We start from the raw sequence: 14,471 nt of genomic DNA, 5'->3' as shown, positions 1-14,471 counted from the left end.
TTTTCTGACTGATAGAAAAATGAGGGCAGTAATCAGAGGCAATGTATCAGAATGGAGAAATGTCACAAGTGGAGTACCACAGGGTTCAGTTCTTGCACCAGTGATGTTTATTGTGTACATAAATGATCTACCAGTTGGTATACAGAATTATATGAACATGTTTGCTGATGATGCTAAGATAATAGGAAGGATAAGAAATTTAGATGACTGTCATGCCCTTCAAGAAGACCTGGACAAAATAAGTATATGGAGCACCACTTGGCAAATGGAATTTTATGTTAATAAATGTCATGTTATGGAATGTGGAATAGGAGAACATAGACCCCACACAACCTATATATTATGTGAGAAATCTTTAAAGAATTCTGATAAAGAAAGAGATCTAGGAGTGGTTCTAGATAGAAAACTATCACCTGAGGACCACATAAAGAATATTGTGCAAGGAGCCTATGCTATGCTTTCTAACTTCAGAATTGCATTTAAATACATGGATGGCGATATACTAAAGAAATTGTTCATGACTTTTGTTAGGCCAAAGCTAGAATATGCAGCTGTTGTGTGGTGCCCATATCTTAAGAAGCACATCAACAAACTGGAAAAGGTGCAAAGACATGCTACTAAGTGGCTCCCAGAACTGAAGGGCAAGAGCTACGAGGAGAGGTTAGAAGCATTAAATATGCCAAAACTAGAAGACAGAAGAAAAAGAGGTGATATGATCACTACATACAAAATAGTTACAGGAATTGATAAAATCGACAGGGAAGACTTCCTGAGACCTGGAATTTCAAGAACAAGAGGTCATAGATTTAAACTAGCTAAACACAGATGCCGAAGAAATATATGAAAATTCACCTTCGCAAATAGAGTGGTAGACGGTTGGAACAAGTTAAGTGAGAAGGTGGTGGAGGCCAAGACCGTCAGTAGTTTCAAAGCGTTATATGACAAAGAGTGCTGGGAAGACGGGACACCACGAGCGTAGCTCTCATCCTGTAACTACACTTAGGTAATTACACTTAGGTAATTACACACTCAAATTCAAAAGGTGACACCCCTAGGGTCAACACTTGCAGCAGAGGAGCTCCAGCATATTTCAACAATCCTAAGTATTGTAGTACAGGTTGATGGTAGTGAGTGGTGTCCCACAGAACATAAAGGTATAGTGCTCTTGAAAAATAGGTGAGATAACAGGAAAGTGCTAAGGGAAGTGAAAAATCGGATGAGAAAAAGTTGCCCTAGTGTTTACAGTGCAGAGAAGAACATTCAAGATGGCCACTGGCAAGGGGAAAAACAAAACAGAGCTTGATTTTGAGGGATTCAATGAAGAAAGCATTGATATTAGCAGTCTACATAACAAGTTGGTAAATTTAGATACTATAGTGAACTCTCATGTAGAAATAATTAGTAAATTGAAAGAAAGTAATGACCATTTGAATAGCAAAGTTTTATGTCTTGAGGGTTTAGTGAAAGACTTGCGCAAGGATAAGAATCAATTGGAAACAAATTGCAAAGCCATGGAAGAAGAAAATAAACTCTTAAAAATAGCTTTGGAAGAAGTTAAAGTAAATTTAAACATAAATGACTACAATAGGTTAGGCAAGGAAATTCAACAGGAGAAACAGCTTTTGTCAGCACAGATGGAGGAAGTTACACAGGGAATAGAACAGTGCAAGAAAGATATGCAACTCACTTATGCACAAGTGGCCAAGGAGAAGGAGAAAATAGAAGAAGCAGTAAAGGAAGTCAAACACTGCAGCAACCAAGATAAAACAAACATTAGGCTAGAAGTGAGGAAAGAATTGGCATCTAACCCGAAGTTGGTGCAAAACACAGTTGATCGGAGTAAGTCCCTGATCATTTTTGGCTGCAAAGAAAAGGCGATAACATCTAGGTCAGAAAGAGCTGTAGAAGAAGCTAAAGTAGTAGATAAAATTGTTGGCCTCGTGGAAGGTCTTACAAACAGAGAGAATGTGTGCGACTACAGGAGAATAGGCAGGTACGTAAAAGGGAAAGATCGACCTTTGAGGATCACCCTAAACGGTGCCAAACAGATGGAAGAAGTACTAAGGAATGCTAGAAAATTGCAAAGGGATGAGGATGGGAAAGGGTGGTCGTTAAGACGAGATCTTTCAAAAGAAGATAGAGAGAAGCTGAAACTGAACCTCGCCGAGGCAAAACATTTAAATGAGAGCAGGAATGAAGAAGAAATAAATTCGTTTTTCTACAAAGTGATAGGGGTAGGCAAACCAGTAAAGTGGTACATAAAGGCAAACCAACAAAATCAATAGAGAGAGGGGGAGTGAAGAATAAGGAGAGGGGGAACAAGTTCCTGAAGATTGCATACACCAACATAGATGGAGTGAGATCGAAGATACTGTACTGGAGTTAAGTGATGTAATACAGCTGCAGACACCAGACATTGTTGCACTCACGGAGACAAAACTTGAAGATGTAATTTTAAATGAGGTCATATTCCCAAGGGGCTACTCAATTTGGAGACGGGACAGAAAAATTAGGAAAGGCGGTGGCGTTGCTGTGCTGGTAAAAGAACACCTAAAGGTGAAGGAAATAATGACTGCCAATCCACAAGAAGTTGACATAATAGCACTAGAGATCTGCTATGAGGATGATAAACTAATGATGATAAATGCATATAGTCCACCGCCAAGCAGCACATGGTCAAAGGAGGAGCTAGATAGTAAACGTGAAGGTCTTATAACAATAATGAGAGAGATTATAGCGAGCGGATATCGATAGATCACGACTGTTGATAGTCGGTGACTTCAACTTGAAATCCATAGACTGGGAAGCATATGAAGCTAAAACAGAAGATTTTTGGACCTGTAAATTTGTAGACCTCATCCTGGAAACATTCTTGTATCAACATGTTAAACAAGCTACGAGGATGAGGGAAGGGGACGTTCCCTCCATGCTAGATTTGATATTTACCAGGAAGGAGGAAGAGATATTTGACATTCAGTACCTTCCTCCCTTGGGTAAAAGTGACCATGTCTTTTTGGGAATAAAGTATGCAATGCGTTATAAGCTGGAAGAAAATAAGGAGGTTGAAGCAGTTGAAAAACCAGACTTCAGGAGAGGACATTATGGTGACCTTAGAAATTTTTTTAGTGAGTATAATTGGACAGACTTGATGCTAGGCAAGGAAGTGAATGAGATGTATGGCAAGTTTTGTGAAATATATGATAAAGGCACAAAAAAATTTATACAAAAACAGAGATGCAGAACTAGGAAACAGGATTGGTTCAATAGAAATTGCGAGAGGGCTAGAGACCGAAAGACACAAAAATGGAATCAATACAGGAAGAGGCCGAACCCCCAAACATACCAGCGATACAAAGATGCGAGAAACAACTACACGGCAGTGAGGAGAGAGGCAGAAAGAAATTTTGAAAAAGGGATTGCGGACAAATGTAAAACGGAACCAGGTCTATTCTATAAATTCATAAACAACAAATTGCAGGTAAAGGATAATATTCAGAGGTTGAAAATGGGAAATAGATTCACGGAAGATGAAAAGGAAATGTGTGAAACACTAAACGAAAAGTTCCAAAGTGTGTTTGTACAAAATGAAATCTTTAGGGAACCAGATACAATAAGAATTCCAGAGAACAACATAGAACACATAGAGGTGTCTAGAGACGAAGTGGAAAAAATGCTCAAGGAGCTCGGTAAGAACAAAGCAGCTGGCCCAGATGGCGTTTCACCATGGGTTCTGAGAGAATGTGCATCTGAGCTCAGCATTCCACTTCACCTGATCTTTCAGGCATCCCTGTGTACAGGAATCGTAGCAGACGGGTGGAAACAGGCTAACATAGTTCCAATCTACAAAAGTGGCAGCAGGGAAGACCCCCTCAATTATAGACCTGTATCATTGACAAGTGTAATAGTGAAAGTATTGGAAAAACTAATCAAAACTAAATGGGTAGAACACCTAGAGAGAAATGATATAATATCAGACAGACAGTATGGTTTTCGATCTGGAAGATCCTGTGTATCGAATTTACTCAGTTTCTATGATCGAGCCACAGAGATATTACAGGAAAGAGATGGTTGGGTTGACTGCATCTATCTGGACCTAAAAAAGGCTTTTGACAGAGTTCCACATAAGAGGTTGTTCTGGAAACTGGAAAATATTGGAGGGGTGACAGGTAAGCTTCTATCATGGATGAAAAATTTTCTGACTGATAGAAAAATGAGGGCAGTAATCAGAGGCAATGTATCAGAATGGAGAAATGTCACAAGTGGAGTACCACAGGGTTCAGTTCTTGCACCAGTGATGTTTATTGTGTACATAAATGATCTACCAGTTGGTATACAGAATTATATGAACATGTTTGCTGATGATGCTAAGATAATAGGAAGGATAAGAAATTTAGATGACTGTCATGCCCTTCAAAAAGACCTGGACAAAATAAGTATATGGAGCACCACTTGGCAAATGGAATTTAATGTTAATAAATGTCATGTTATGGAATGTGGAATAGGAGAACATAGACCCCACACAACCTATATATTATGTGAGAAATCTTTAAAGAATTCTGATAAAGAAAGAGATCTAGGAGTGGTTCTAGATAGAAAACTATCACCTGAGGACCACATAAAGAATATTGTGCAAGGAGCCTATGCTATGCTTTCTAACTTCAGAATTGCATTTAAATACATGGATGGCGATATACTAAAGAAATTGTTCATGACTTTTGTTAGGCCAAAGCTAGAATATGCAGCTGTTGTGTGGTGCCCATATCTTAAGAAGCACATCAACAAACTGGAAAAGGTGCAAAGACATGCTACTAAGTGGCTCCCAGAACTGAAGGGCAAGAGCTACGAGGAGAGGTTAGAAGCATTAAATATGCCAAAACTAGAAGACAGAAGAAAAAGAGGTGATATGATCACTACATACAAAATAGTAACAGGAATTGATAAAATCAACAGGGAAGACTTCCTGAGACCTGGAATTTCAAGAACAAGAGGTCATAGATTTAAACTAGCTAAACACAGATGCCGAAGAAATATAAGAAAATTCACCTTCGCAAATAGAGTGGTAGACGGTTGGAACAAGTTAAGTGAGAAGGTGGTGGAGGCCAAGACCGTCAGTAGTTTCAAAGCATTATATGACAAAGAGTGCTGGGAAGACGGGACACCACGAGCATAGCTCTCATCCTGTAACTACACTTAGGTAATTACACTTAGGTAATTACACACACACACACACACACACACACACATACATGCATCCCCAGGAAACAGCCCATAGCAGTTCTCTAACTCCCAAGTACCTATTTACTGCTCGGTGAACAGGTAAAAATCAGGGTGAAAGAAACTTTGCCCATTTGTTCCTACCTCGGCTGGGAATCGAACCCCGAGCCATTAGGACTACGACCCACAAGCGCTATCCACTCAGCTATGAGGCCTCCAAGAAGGTGTAATTAATTACCTAAGTGTAATTACCAAAGTGTAGTTACAGGATGAGAGCTATGCTCGTGTTGTCCCTGCCTTCTCAGCATTATATATGTTCCCAGATGTGCATTTATATGTGTGTGTGTACATATAACTTTATACTGTACTGAATAATGATGGTTTGGGTTTCTTTGTTAGTATCTGTCTGGAGACATTTGTGTGATTCTAGTGGGTCTTTAGGAGTAGTATTTATCATGCAGGCAAAATTGTACTTAGTTATTTATGCACGTGTACATATGATATGTACATATATATTTCTATCTTGTATCCTAAGCTTGATGGAGACTGTGCACCTGGATGTGTTGAGAGGACTGAGATGAACACGTGTCCACCTGGCTTCTTCATGTTTAGTGAAGCAAGATGTGTTGCCATCGCAGACTGCAATTGTCGACTGTCTAACGGACAGGCCTTACCGGTATGTTAGCAGGAGCCAATAAAATGATGGCGCTGAGCTGCTTATTATTCAATATTGCATTATGGAAAATCTTTGTTATGATAAAATATCTGATTGTTTAATACATGTGTACCTTGTTTAATGCTGGGAAGGCATTGCTGGATATACTGTATGCTAAATTTATATAGTTAGATATTTATTCTTAATATATGTGGATAAGATTTGCAAGCATATTATTTATTTAAACTTTACACACATTTGTAATTTATAACATAATGTTCTAATTATAAGCAATAATAATAGCACTTGATGCAATTAATGCATTATTATTCTGTTTGAAAAATATTGCCTGTCCATTTCAACTAATTTAGATAAAACTGGAAACACTTGAGTCTGCCTGCTGTTAGGCTAAGAGGCATTTAATCTAGAAATGCAACACTGTACAGTATACAGTATTATTAAATATTGATTGAATTCAAATCATATGTAAATATAATGTAACTGAGAGGTCTGTAATTCTGTTCTTCTTTCTTACCCATGAACAGTTAAAAATGTCATAATATAAGGGATATTTTTGCTTAATTCATGTAGGCTGGAGTGTGGTATAATGTCTCCAAGTGTGAGCAGTGCATGTGTCAGAACAACAATTTGTTGTGCAGCCGCTCAGATGATTGTGAGGACTTAACAACTGAACCCTCTTACGTCACCAGTAGGCTTCCCACCATAAAATACACACCAGGTCTTCCAACCACCACCGATCCTTATTCTCAGATTGAAAGCCTTGTAAGGTATGTTGTTATGAAATAATTCATGTTATTTCATGTTAATCATGTTACAGTTACAAAAGTTACAGCAAACACTTTTATATTCATTGTTGTAGTTATATATCTAAGGTCTGGGTAGTACAGTCAGGTTCGTGCTTCAACTCACACTCGAGAAATTCCAGGATTTGAATCCCAGTACGAGATACAAATGGTTGGGCACATTTCCTATCACCTAGTGCTCCTGTTTACCTAGCAGTAAATAGGTAGCCAGGAGTTAGTCAGCTTGTTGTGGGGTTGCATCCTGGGGGATCTGTATTCATCCTTGTTGGGGGGGGGGGCCCTCAATATAAGCCTAACATATAAATATACACTGGTGCTCCCATCCATAATCACAATGACTAGTATTTCCTTCAATGTAATAACCATTGTCTGAACTCAACTTTCACATGTGACTTTAGCCCATTATTTTTTGCTCTAGATACATTATTTGTTTTATGAAAATAAGGCTTTGAGCACAGATGAAAAACATTTTCTGAGCAGGCAGTTGGTCACTTCCCTAGGCAAGTCTATTGTTCTCTCTAGACATACAGAATCAGGATCTTTCAAGCCATTCATGCTGAGCCATGAATAGAAAAATGGAGACACTAGAGAATTCTAAATCTAGCTTAGAATGACCATGAGAAGGTCAGTTAGCAGGCTCAGTCAACGACTCTCAAAATACCTCCTCCAATAAATACTTGGCTTCAAAGGGCTTCAAAGAGACTGCCTAGTATTGACGTGCTAAAATGCTTGTTAGCTAAAAATGCAAGAACTGAACCCCTGTGGTACTCCACTCATGACATTTCTCCAGTCCAATACATTGTCTCTGATTACTGCCCTCATTTTTCTATCGGAAAATTTTTCATCCACGTGAGAAGCCTACTTGTCACTTGTCCAATAATACCCTAAAAATACTTGTCACTCGTCCAATATGTTCCAGTTTCAAGAACAACTTCTGAAGTGGAACTCTGTTGAAAGCCTTTTCTGTGGGGAGCCCCTACGGCTCCCTGGAACTTATCGGTATGTTATATTAGACCGGGACATTAGCTATGGAGTTCAGACCTACCAGGGACCTTGAGCCAGAACCTGGCCCCTTCAGAGAGGTTTCAGGGAACAATGGCTCTGGAAAACCTCCCTGTGGTTAGGGATTTTCCTTATCTGCCAACGACCGGGGTTAGGCACCCAGAAAGGTAGGCCTAACAAAACAAACCCCACATGGTAAGAAACTAAACAAAAAAACGAACAGAGAGGTAGAAACTCCCTATAATTCCAAGGAACAAGCAAACATCACACTTTACTGCCGCGCTGCTCTTCCGCGCAGCCCTTCCCACCCCGAGAGGGGAAGAGGGGGCCCCAGACCTCACTGCGCCGGCTGTCTAGCACTCCAGTTCGTAAGCTAATGGCATCCTGGACAGACGCTTCACTGGCCTCAGTTTCTTAGGCAGTGTTTGCCTTCGTGGCGCTCACTGCTGTGTTTTTGTGTTGTGCGGTGGCCAGGTGTTCCTCATCAGTACCGGGGCTGCATGCGCTTAGGGGCTTCCTCCTCTAAGTGCCCTGTGAGTACTGTCAGTGTGTGACAGGATTATCTTCCCTGGGGCGTTCAGGAACCATTCTCATACAGGTTCTTGCTGCTAGGCATTTGCCTCGCCCATGGGGCCAGCTGGGGCTTGGAGCCCTTGTTTGCCTTGGGTAGGGAATGGTGTTGCACTGGTTAGGGTACATGTGTTGTGTTAGTTGATTCTTCAGAGGAGTCAACTAACACAACACAACACATGTACCTCCTATTAGACTATTTTAGAGGAACTTCTTTTCGACAGCTCATAAAACAGAGGAAAGGGTCCTGAAATATGTTGTTAATAGGAACGTTATCCTTACAGACAAAAATCAGAAAATACAATTGACAATTTACTATAAAACCAAAAAAATGGCCAACCTTCTCATGAAAAACTCTCCAGACACCAAGCAGAATGCCTTGAAGGAAACCAACGTCGTCTATACCTTCAAATGCCCACTTGGGGACTGTAAGCCCCAAAGAACTCGGTATATAGGCAAGACAACAATGTCTCTTTCCAGACAATTAACAATGCATAAACAACAGGGGCTTCATCAAGGAACATATAATCTCTTCTCACAACCAGACCATTACCAGAGAAATCTTAACAAACAACACAGAAATCTTCGATAGATACAGCGATAGCAGGAGACTCGACATCTGCGAGGCACTACACATCAAAAAGTCAACACCAGCAATCAACAGCCAATTAATGCACAGCTATATTCTACCCACTTCAAGACCCCGAACCAATGTAGAAGCATCAAGAGGAAGTATGGGCCAATAGGCCTTTTGCAGTTACTTACATTCTTATGTTGTTATACTCATTGGTTCATGTTCTATCATGTGCAAATGTCAATCACCTCACCCAAAACATTTGTACCATATCATCTCACCCAAAGCGAGTATAAGTATGGATGTATTTTGTGCGTTTACGGGTTACAGTTGGGTGTGTAAACTAAAGTCATTGAAAATGTAATAAGTTATTACGAAACGCGTTCAGGCGTCAGACTAGAAATAAAAATGAATTTTGGAGAATTGATTTTTCAATTACCATTGACAGTAAAGAGAAACATAAGAAATATTGAGAAAATTCATGTTAGAATTATTAATCTTACCTTTTCAGTCATATTCAACAGCATATACTGTGTGTGTGTGTATATATATATATTTAATATTATTATTTTCATTATTATTATTATTATTATTATTATTATTATTATTATTATTATTATTATTATTATTATTATATGCATGGTCAGGTGTAATGACTGGTCCCCCTACTACAAAAAGGAGAAGGACAGTGAAGGGCTAATATTGAGTTTGAACATGCTTCGTACTCGCAGAGAATTTGTGTGTGAAAACCCAGTAAATGCATCCTGCAGAGAAGTTATTAGTAAGTGCAGTTTTAATAGTGCATTCTGATTTATAGTTTAAGTGACAGGTATATTCATTCAGTTATATTTTAATATTGATCTTAAAATATGTAATTATCAGACACATTTTATGTTAAAATTATTTTTAAAGAGTTAGTATGAATGTTTCTCTCACCGTATTCATATTTATTAGTGTGCAAAGTTATCATTAATTGAGCAAAGTTAGCTTGTAGTTCATTCTCTAAGACACTGATGCTTATCACTGATGCTTATCACTGATGCTTATCACAATGTTTTCTCAACAGCAAAGCTTCCTGCAGCTGATCTTGGACAAATAATAACTTGTGATGCAGTGGAAGGTCTCAAGTGCCTAAATATACAAAATACCAAAAACTGCCATAACTATGAAATCTCTTTCTTCTGTGAATGTGATGAAACAACACCTATTTCAACAACTGTTGTCAGTAAGTTATTATATTTCTTCAATATGCATGACTGTAAGAAAGTAAAAAGTATCAGCTGATGTCCAAAGGAGACCTCTATACACTACTTGAATGAACAGTGGCATAACCACACTGGTGGTTAACCACACTGGTGGTTTAATGCACTAGGAAGTGATGTGGTGGAGGGTGACTCCATACACAGTTTCAAGTGTAGATATGATAGAGCCCAGTAGGCTCAGGAATCTGTACACCTGTTGATTGACAGTTGAGAGGCGTGACTAAAGAGCCAGAGCTCAACCCCCGCAAGCACAATTAGGTGAGTACTGGTCTGCGGTTAAAGGTGTTAGAATGATAGGTGTTTGAAGATATTAAGGAAACAAAAGGGTTATGGTTTGTTTTATAAAAAGGCTTGAATTAAATTTTGTAGCAGAAGGCGAGATATGCTTTGGAAACACTAAAAGTAATATTTATGCAGTCCTTTTATTTCATCTGCAGTAGTGTGTTGTAGCCAGAAAAGTTGGAATGACTACTTTTTAAAAATTGTTACAAAAATTGTAAAAGTGATATGGAAGAATTTTATTAAATCTTCATTATTAAGAATAAAATTATCATCGATTAATATTAAGACTTTTGTGGTCCAGTCTCTCCAGGTATTCATAAACATTCTGGGCTTCCCGGGGCCCTGCTCAGCCATGCGTAAAATGTTTATAATCGTTTTCTATTTTCTAAATTATTTGTTGGGTTATGCAGTAACTAAAAATTTTAGTGTCAAAATGTTTCTAAATTAATTCTCTAGAGAGTAGATAGAAAACAAAAAGTGTAACTTTTGATTGATTATGTGTGACAAAATTAATATGTGAATGTTCATGAACGTTCTGACATTCCTCATTTATTATTCATCCTAAATATAAAGTAAACATATAAAAATGTGTGCATGTGATCCGTCTATACAGCTGTTCAATGCAAAACAACATAACTTTTAAACTTTACTTTCAATTTGTAAACCAAAAAACATATGCACACTCAGAGCTATTATTGTCTGTCCGTGATGTAAAAATGTTTACAATCATTTTACATATTCGAAGTTATTTGTTGGGTTGTATTTACATATTTAGTGTCAAAATATTTGCAGATACATTTTCTAGTTTATAGAAACAAGAAAATTGTGAATTTATAATAGATTGTGTATGACAGCAATAAGTATGCAAATATTTGTCGTAAGTGAGGCTTTATGAGTGAGTGGGAAGCTCGCTGGTTGATCCACTCGTGCACTAGATATGCTGTATCTAAACACTAATGGTGATTTTCATAAGATTTTGGATTGGTTGATGCAAGTATTATGGCTCAAGAACTGAAAACTGAAAATCTAGCAATTGATGATGCATTTTGACATCATCAGAATATTTTCTGTCAGAATATGTCAGAAGGTGAAAGTGTTAAGAAAACCAAAGTGCTGAAAAAAGAGGAAAATTCCCTTTTGCAAAGAGTGGTAAATGGATGGAATAAAATGGCAATCATAATATATAAATGTTCATATAACAAACTATTATATACAGATGAACACCACATTTATAGCTCTCATTTTGTAACTATTCCATAATTATATTTGTGTAATTACTGTATATATATATATATATATAATTATTTTCAGTTATCACTAACTGTATTCTAATATATAAATAAGTTGTTTTTGTATAGAATACTTTTCTTATTATTTCTTTATATTTGTGTGTGTATGCAGCTCTAGGACCAACCACTTCCCTGGTACCATGTGATGCGTGGTCCCCATGGATCAATGATATTAAACCCTGGCAGTCTAATGGTGATACTGAATTTAAGACAATTGAAGAACTGCGAGAGAAATTCCAATTTTGTCTGGAGGTGAGTCTATATCCAGCATGTTTGCCTGTTGAAATTTGTATAAACCTTTCTTTTGTAGTTTATTTTGCAGCAGAGTTTGTGTTCTCTTGTCATAGTTTCTGTTATGTGGATACTGTTGTCTTACATGTCTAAAAAAGTTAAGCCGAGTGTAAATATGGAATTAAAAATTACTATCAATGACTGATATTAGTTAAATTCATTATCAGTAGGGTAGGTTTTTATAACAAAAACAAAATAATAAAGATAGCAGTTTTCTGTGGGGAAGCCCCATCATCTTCCTGGAGCTATGATCCCTGATTAAGTGCCATATTACCAAGTGTCATCGGTTGCAGAGCTCTTTGTGTCTACCGGGAACCACAAGCCAGAACCTGGCCCCCCTCCCTCCCTAATCCCCATAGAAAGGCACAGAGAGTGATGGCCTGTGATCACTTTACACTTAACGGATATCATCTCTGCCATCACCAGAAAAATTACCCAGAAAGATAGGTGAATTAAAAAAAATTACTGCCTGGTTTAAAAACACAACCAGAGCTCCCAAAAGGACAAAAAAAACTTTCCCAATAACAAAAGACACAATAAAACTTAGTAAAACTAGCCCACCGCTAGTTTCCTCCCTCCTCCACCCCATGCTGGGGGGAGGGAGGATCCAGTGCTGGTGCACGGGCAAACCGGCTTCAGTTCTTAACTGATGTGCTACTGAGTGGTTGTGTTGCTCAGGCTCCCAGTTTCCCATTTTTCTTTGGTGTTCTCTTGCATTTTGGCAATGTTTACATGGGAATTTCTGTGGGGAGCCCCGGAGGCTCCCTGGAGCTTATCGGGCTAATGTATGTTACATTAGACCGGGACATTAGCTAAGGAGTTCGGACCTACCAGGGATCAGCGCCAGAACCTGGCCCCTTCAGAGAGGTTTCAGGGAGCAATGGCCCTGGAAAACCCCCCTTGTGGTTGGGGTTTTCCTTATCTGCCATCGACCAGGGTTAGGCACCCAGAAAGGTAGGCCTAACAAAACAAACCCCACATGGTAAAAAACTAAAACAAAAAACGAACAGAGAGGTAGAAACTCTCTACAATCCCAAAGAAACAAGCAAACAAGCAAATATCACACTTTACTGCCGCGCCGATTGTCCGCGCAGCCCGGTAGGCCTAAGAACTCCATACACATGACTGATGCCAAAGTCTGACATTAGCATATCAGCCTGGGATAGCTCCAGGGAGCCTCCGGGACTCGCCCAGAAAATGGCGTTTCATTACATTCAACGCTGGTTTTTTATGCAAGGGAATTGTGTTGTATTTTCCTCAAAATATTTTTTATGTCCATAGGGTCAGCTGGCAGACATTGAGTGTGTGGAGACGGCCACTGGCTTGAAAACTGCTGCAGATAAGGGGACCACCTGTGATGTTCGATATGGGTTCCGATGTAGCAATGAAGACCAGGACCGCGGTAGCTGTCTTGACTACAAGATTAGATACTATTGCTCATGTGGTGAGATTATGGATTAATTTTAAATTTTTATTTATTATTATTTTGAGCAATCTTTGTACCTATTTTAACAGGGGGGGGGGGGGGAGACCTGACAGCTGAGTGGACAGCGCTTCGGATTCGTAGTCCTGAGGTTCCAGGTTCGATACCTGGTAGAGGCGGAAAACATATGGGCAGAGTTTCTTTTACCCAAATGCTCCTGTTACCTAGCAGTAAATAGGTACTTTGGAGTTAGACAGCTGCTATGGGCTGTTTCCTGGGTGTGTGTAACAAAAAGGAGGGCTGGTCGAGGACCGGGCTGCAGGGACGCTAAGCCCCGAAATCATCTCAAGATAACCTCAAAATTCCTTTCATTTGCTATAGTTTCCAGGTGCTTGTGCACTGGTATTGCTAAGCCTAAGGTCTGTGAGACGCACACTGGCCTACCAGGCACTAAGAGCAGTCTTTCTCTGTGAGGTGACAGGAGCTTGGGTATCAGAGATCTACTCAAACATGGAACACTGACTAGAAAATCTGGCAAAAGAAAACAAACCACTACTTGAAAAAAAAAAAAATGATATATAAGAAACGATGGTTTGTCACTTTTTAATTATAAATTAATTATTTTGAATAATACTTTCCCTATTTTCCTTTGCTTCCATCATATGGCACCCAAAGTACCTGCGGTCTGTGCTTGCCTCTTTTATTCACTTGCCTAGAACTTCCTAGATCAACTGCTTTCTCCTAAAACCCACACTGTGTGTCCTAGCACAGGTAAGTGGCATTGGTTATTCTTTGTACTTTTGTGTCATATGGAAGGCCATTGCTTTTTTTTTTTTTTTGCTTCACAATTGTGTTTTATATAACCCATCTTGTGCATTAGCAGTTTTATATTTCGCTTCACCTTTGATTCAGGCTTGCTTTTCTTAGTTTGTCAGCTTGCATCTCCTCTACCCCAGGATTACCTTATTATTATTATCTAAGTTATAGTGTAGGTAGAAGTGTGCGAGTGTGTCTCAAATACTATAAATATATCTGTGATAGAAAGTGGAAAGTTATGAAGGTTGAAAAGAGATTTGCATATCTGG

The 14,471-nt window shown here is 38.9% G+C and overlaps 1 protein-coding gene across 1 annotated transcript in view; it reads left to right on the top strand.

Moving 5' to 3' along the window:
- Positions 1-14,471, top strand: part of LOC123745535 (hemocytin) — a 316,051-nt gene that overhangs the window by 204,876 nt on the left and 96,704 nt on the right. The window contains exons 56-61 of the mRNA XM_045726144.2: positions 5,750-5,890; positions 6,461-6,657; positions 9,487-9,620; positions 9,906-10,064; positions 11,785-11,924; positions 13,245-13,407. Of these exons, the coding sequence (XP_045582100.2) occupies positions 5,750-5,890; positions 6,461-6,657; positions 9,487-9,620; positions 9,906-10,064; positions 11,785-11,924; positions 13,245-13,407 (934 nt within the window). The remainder of the gene's footprint in view (positions 1-5,749; positions 5,891-6,460; positions 6,658-9,486; positions 9,621-9,905; positions 10,065-11,784; positions 11,925-13,244; positions 13,408-14,471) is intronic.

This window comes from Procambarus clarkii, chromosome 71, assembly GCF_040958095.1.
Source record: "Procambarus clarkii isolate CNS0578487 chromosome 71, FALCON_Pclarkii_2.0, whole genome shotgun sequence".
Taxonomy (NCBI): domain Eukaryota; kingdom Metazoa; phylum Arthropoda; class Malacostraca; order Decapoda; family Cambaridae; genus Procambarus; species Procambarus clarkii.
Note: the sequence above shows the minus strand (reverse complement) of the source record. Positions and strands in the feature narration are given on the sequence as shown.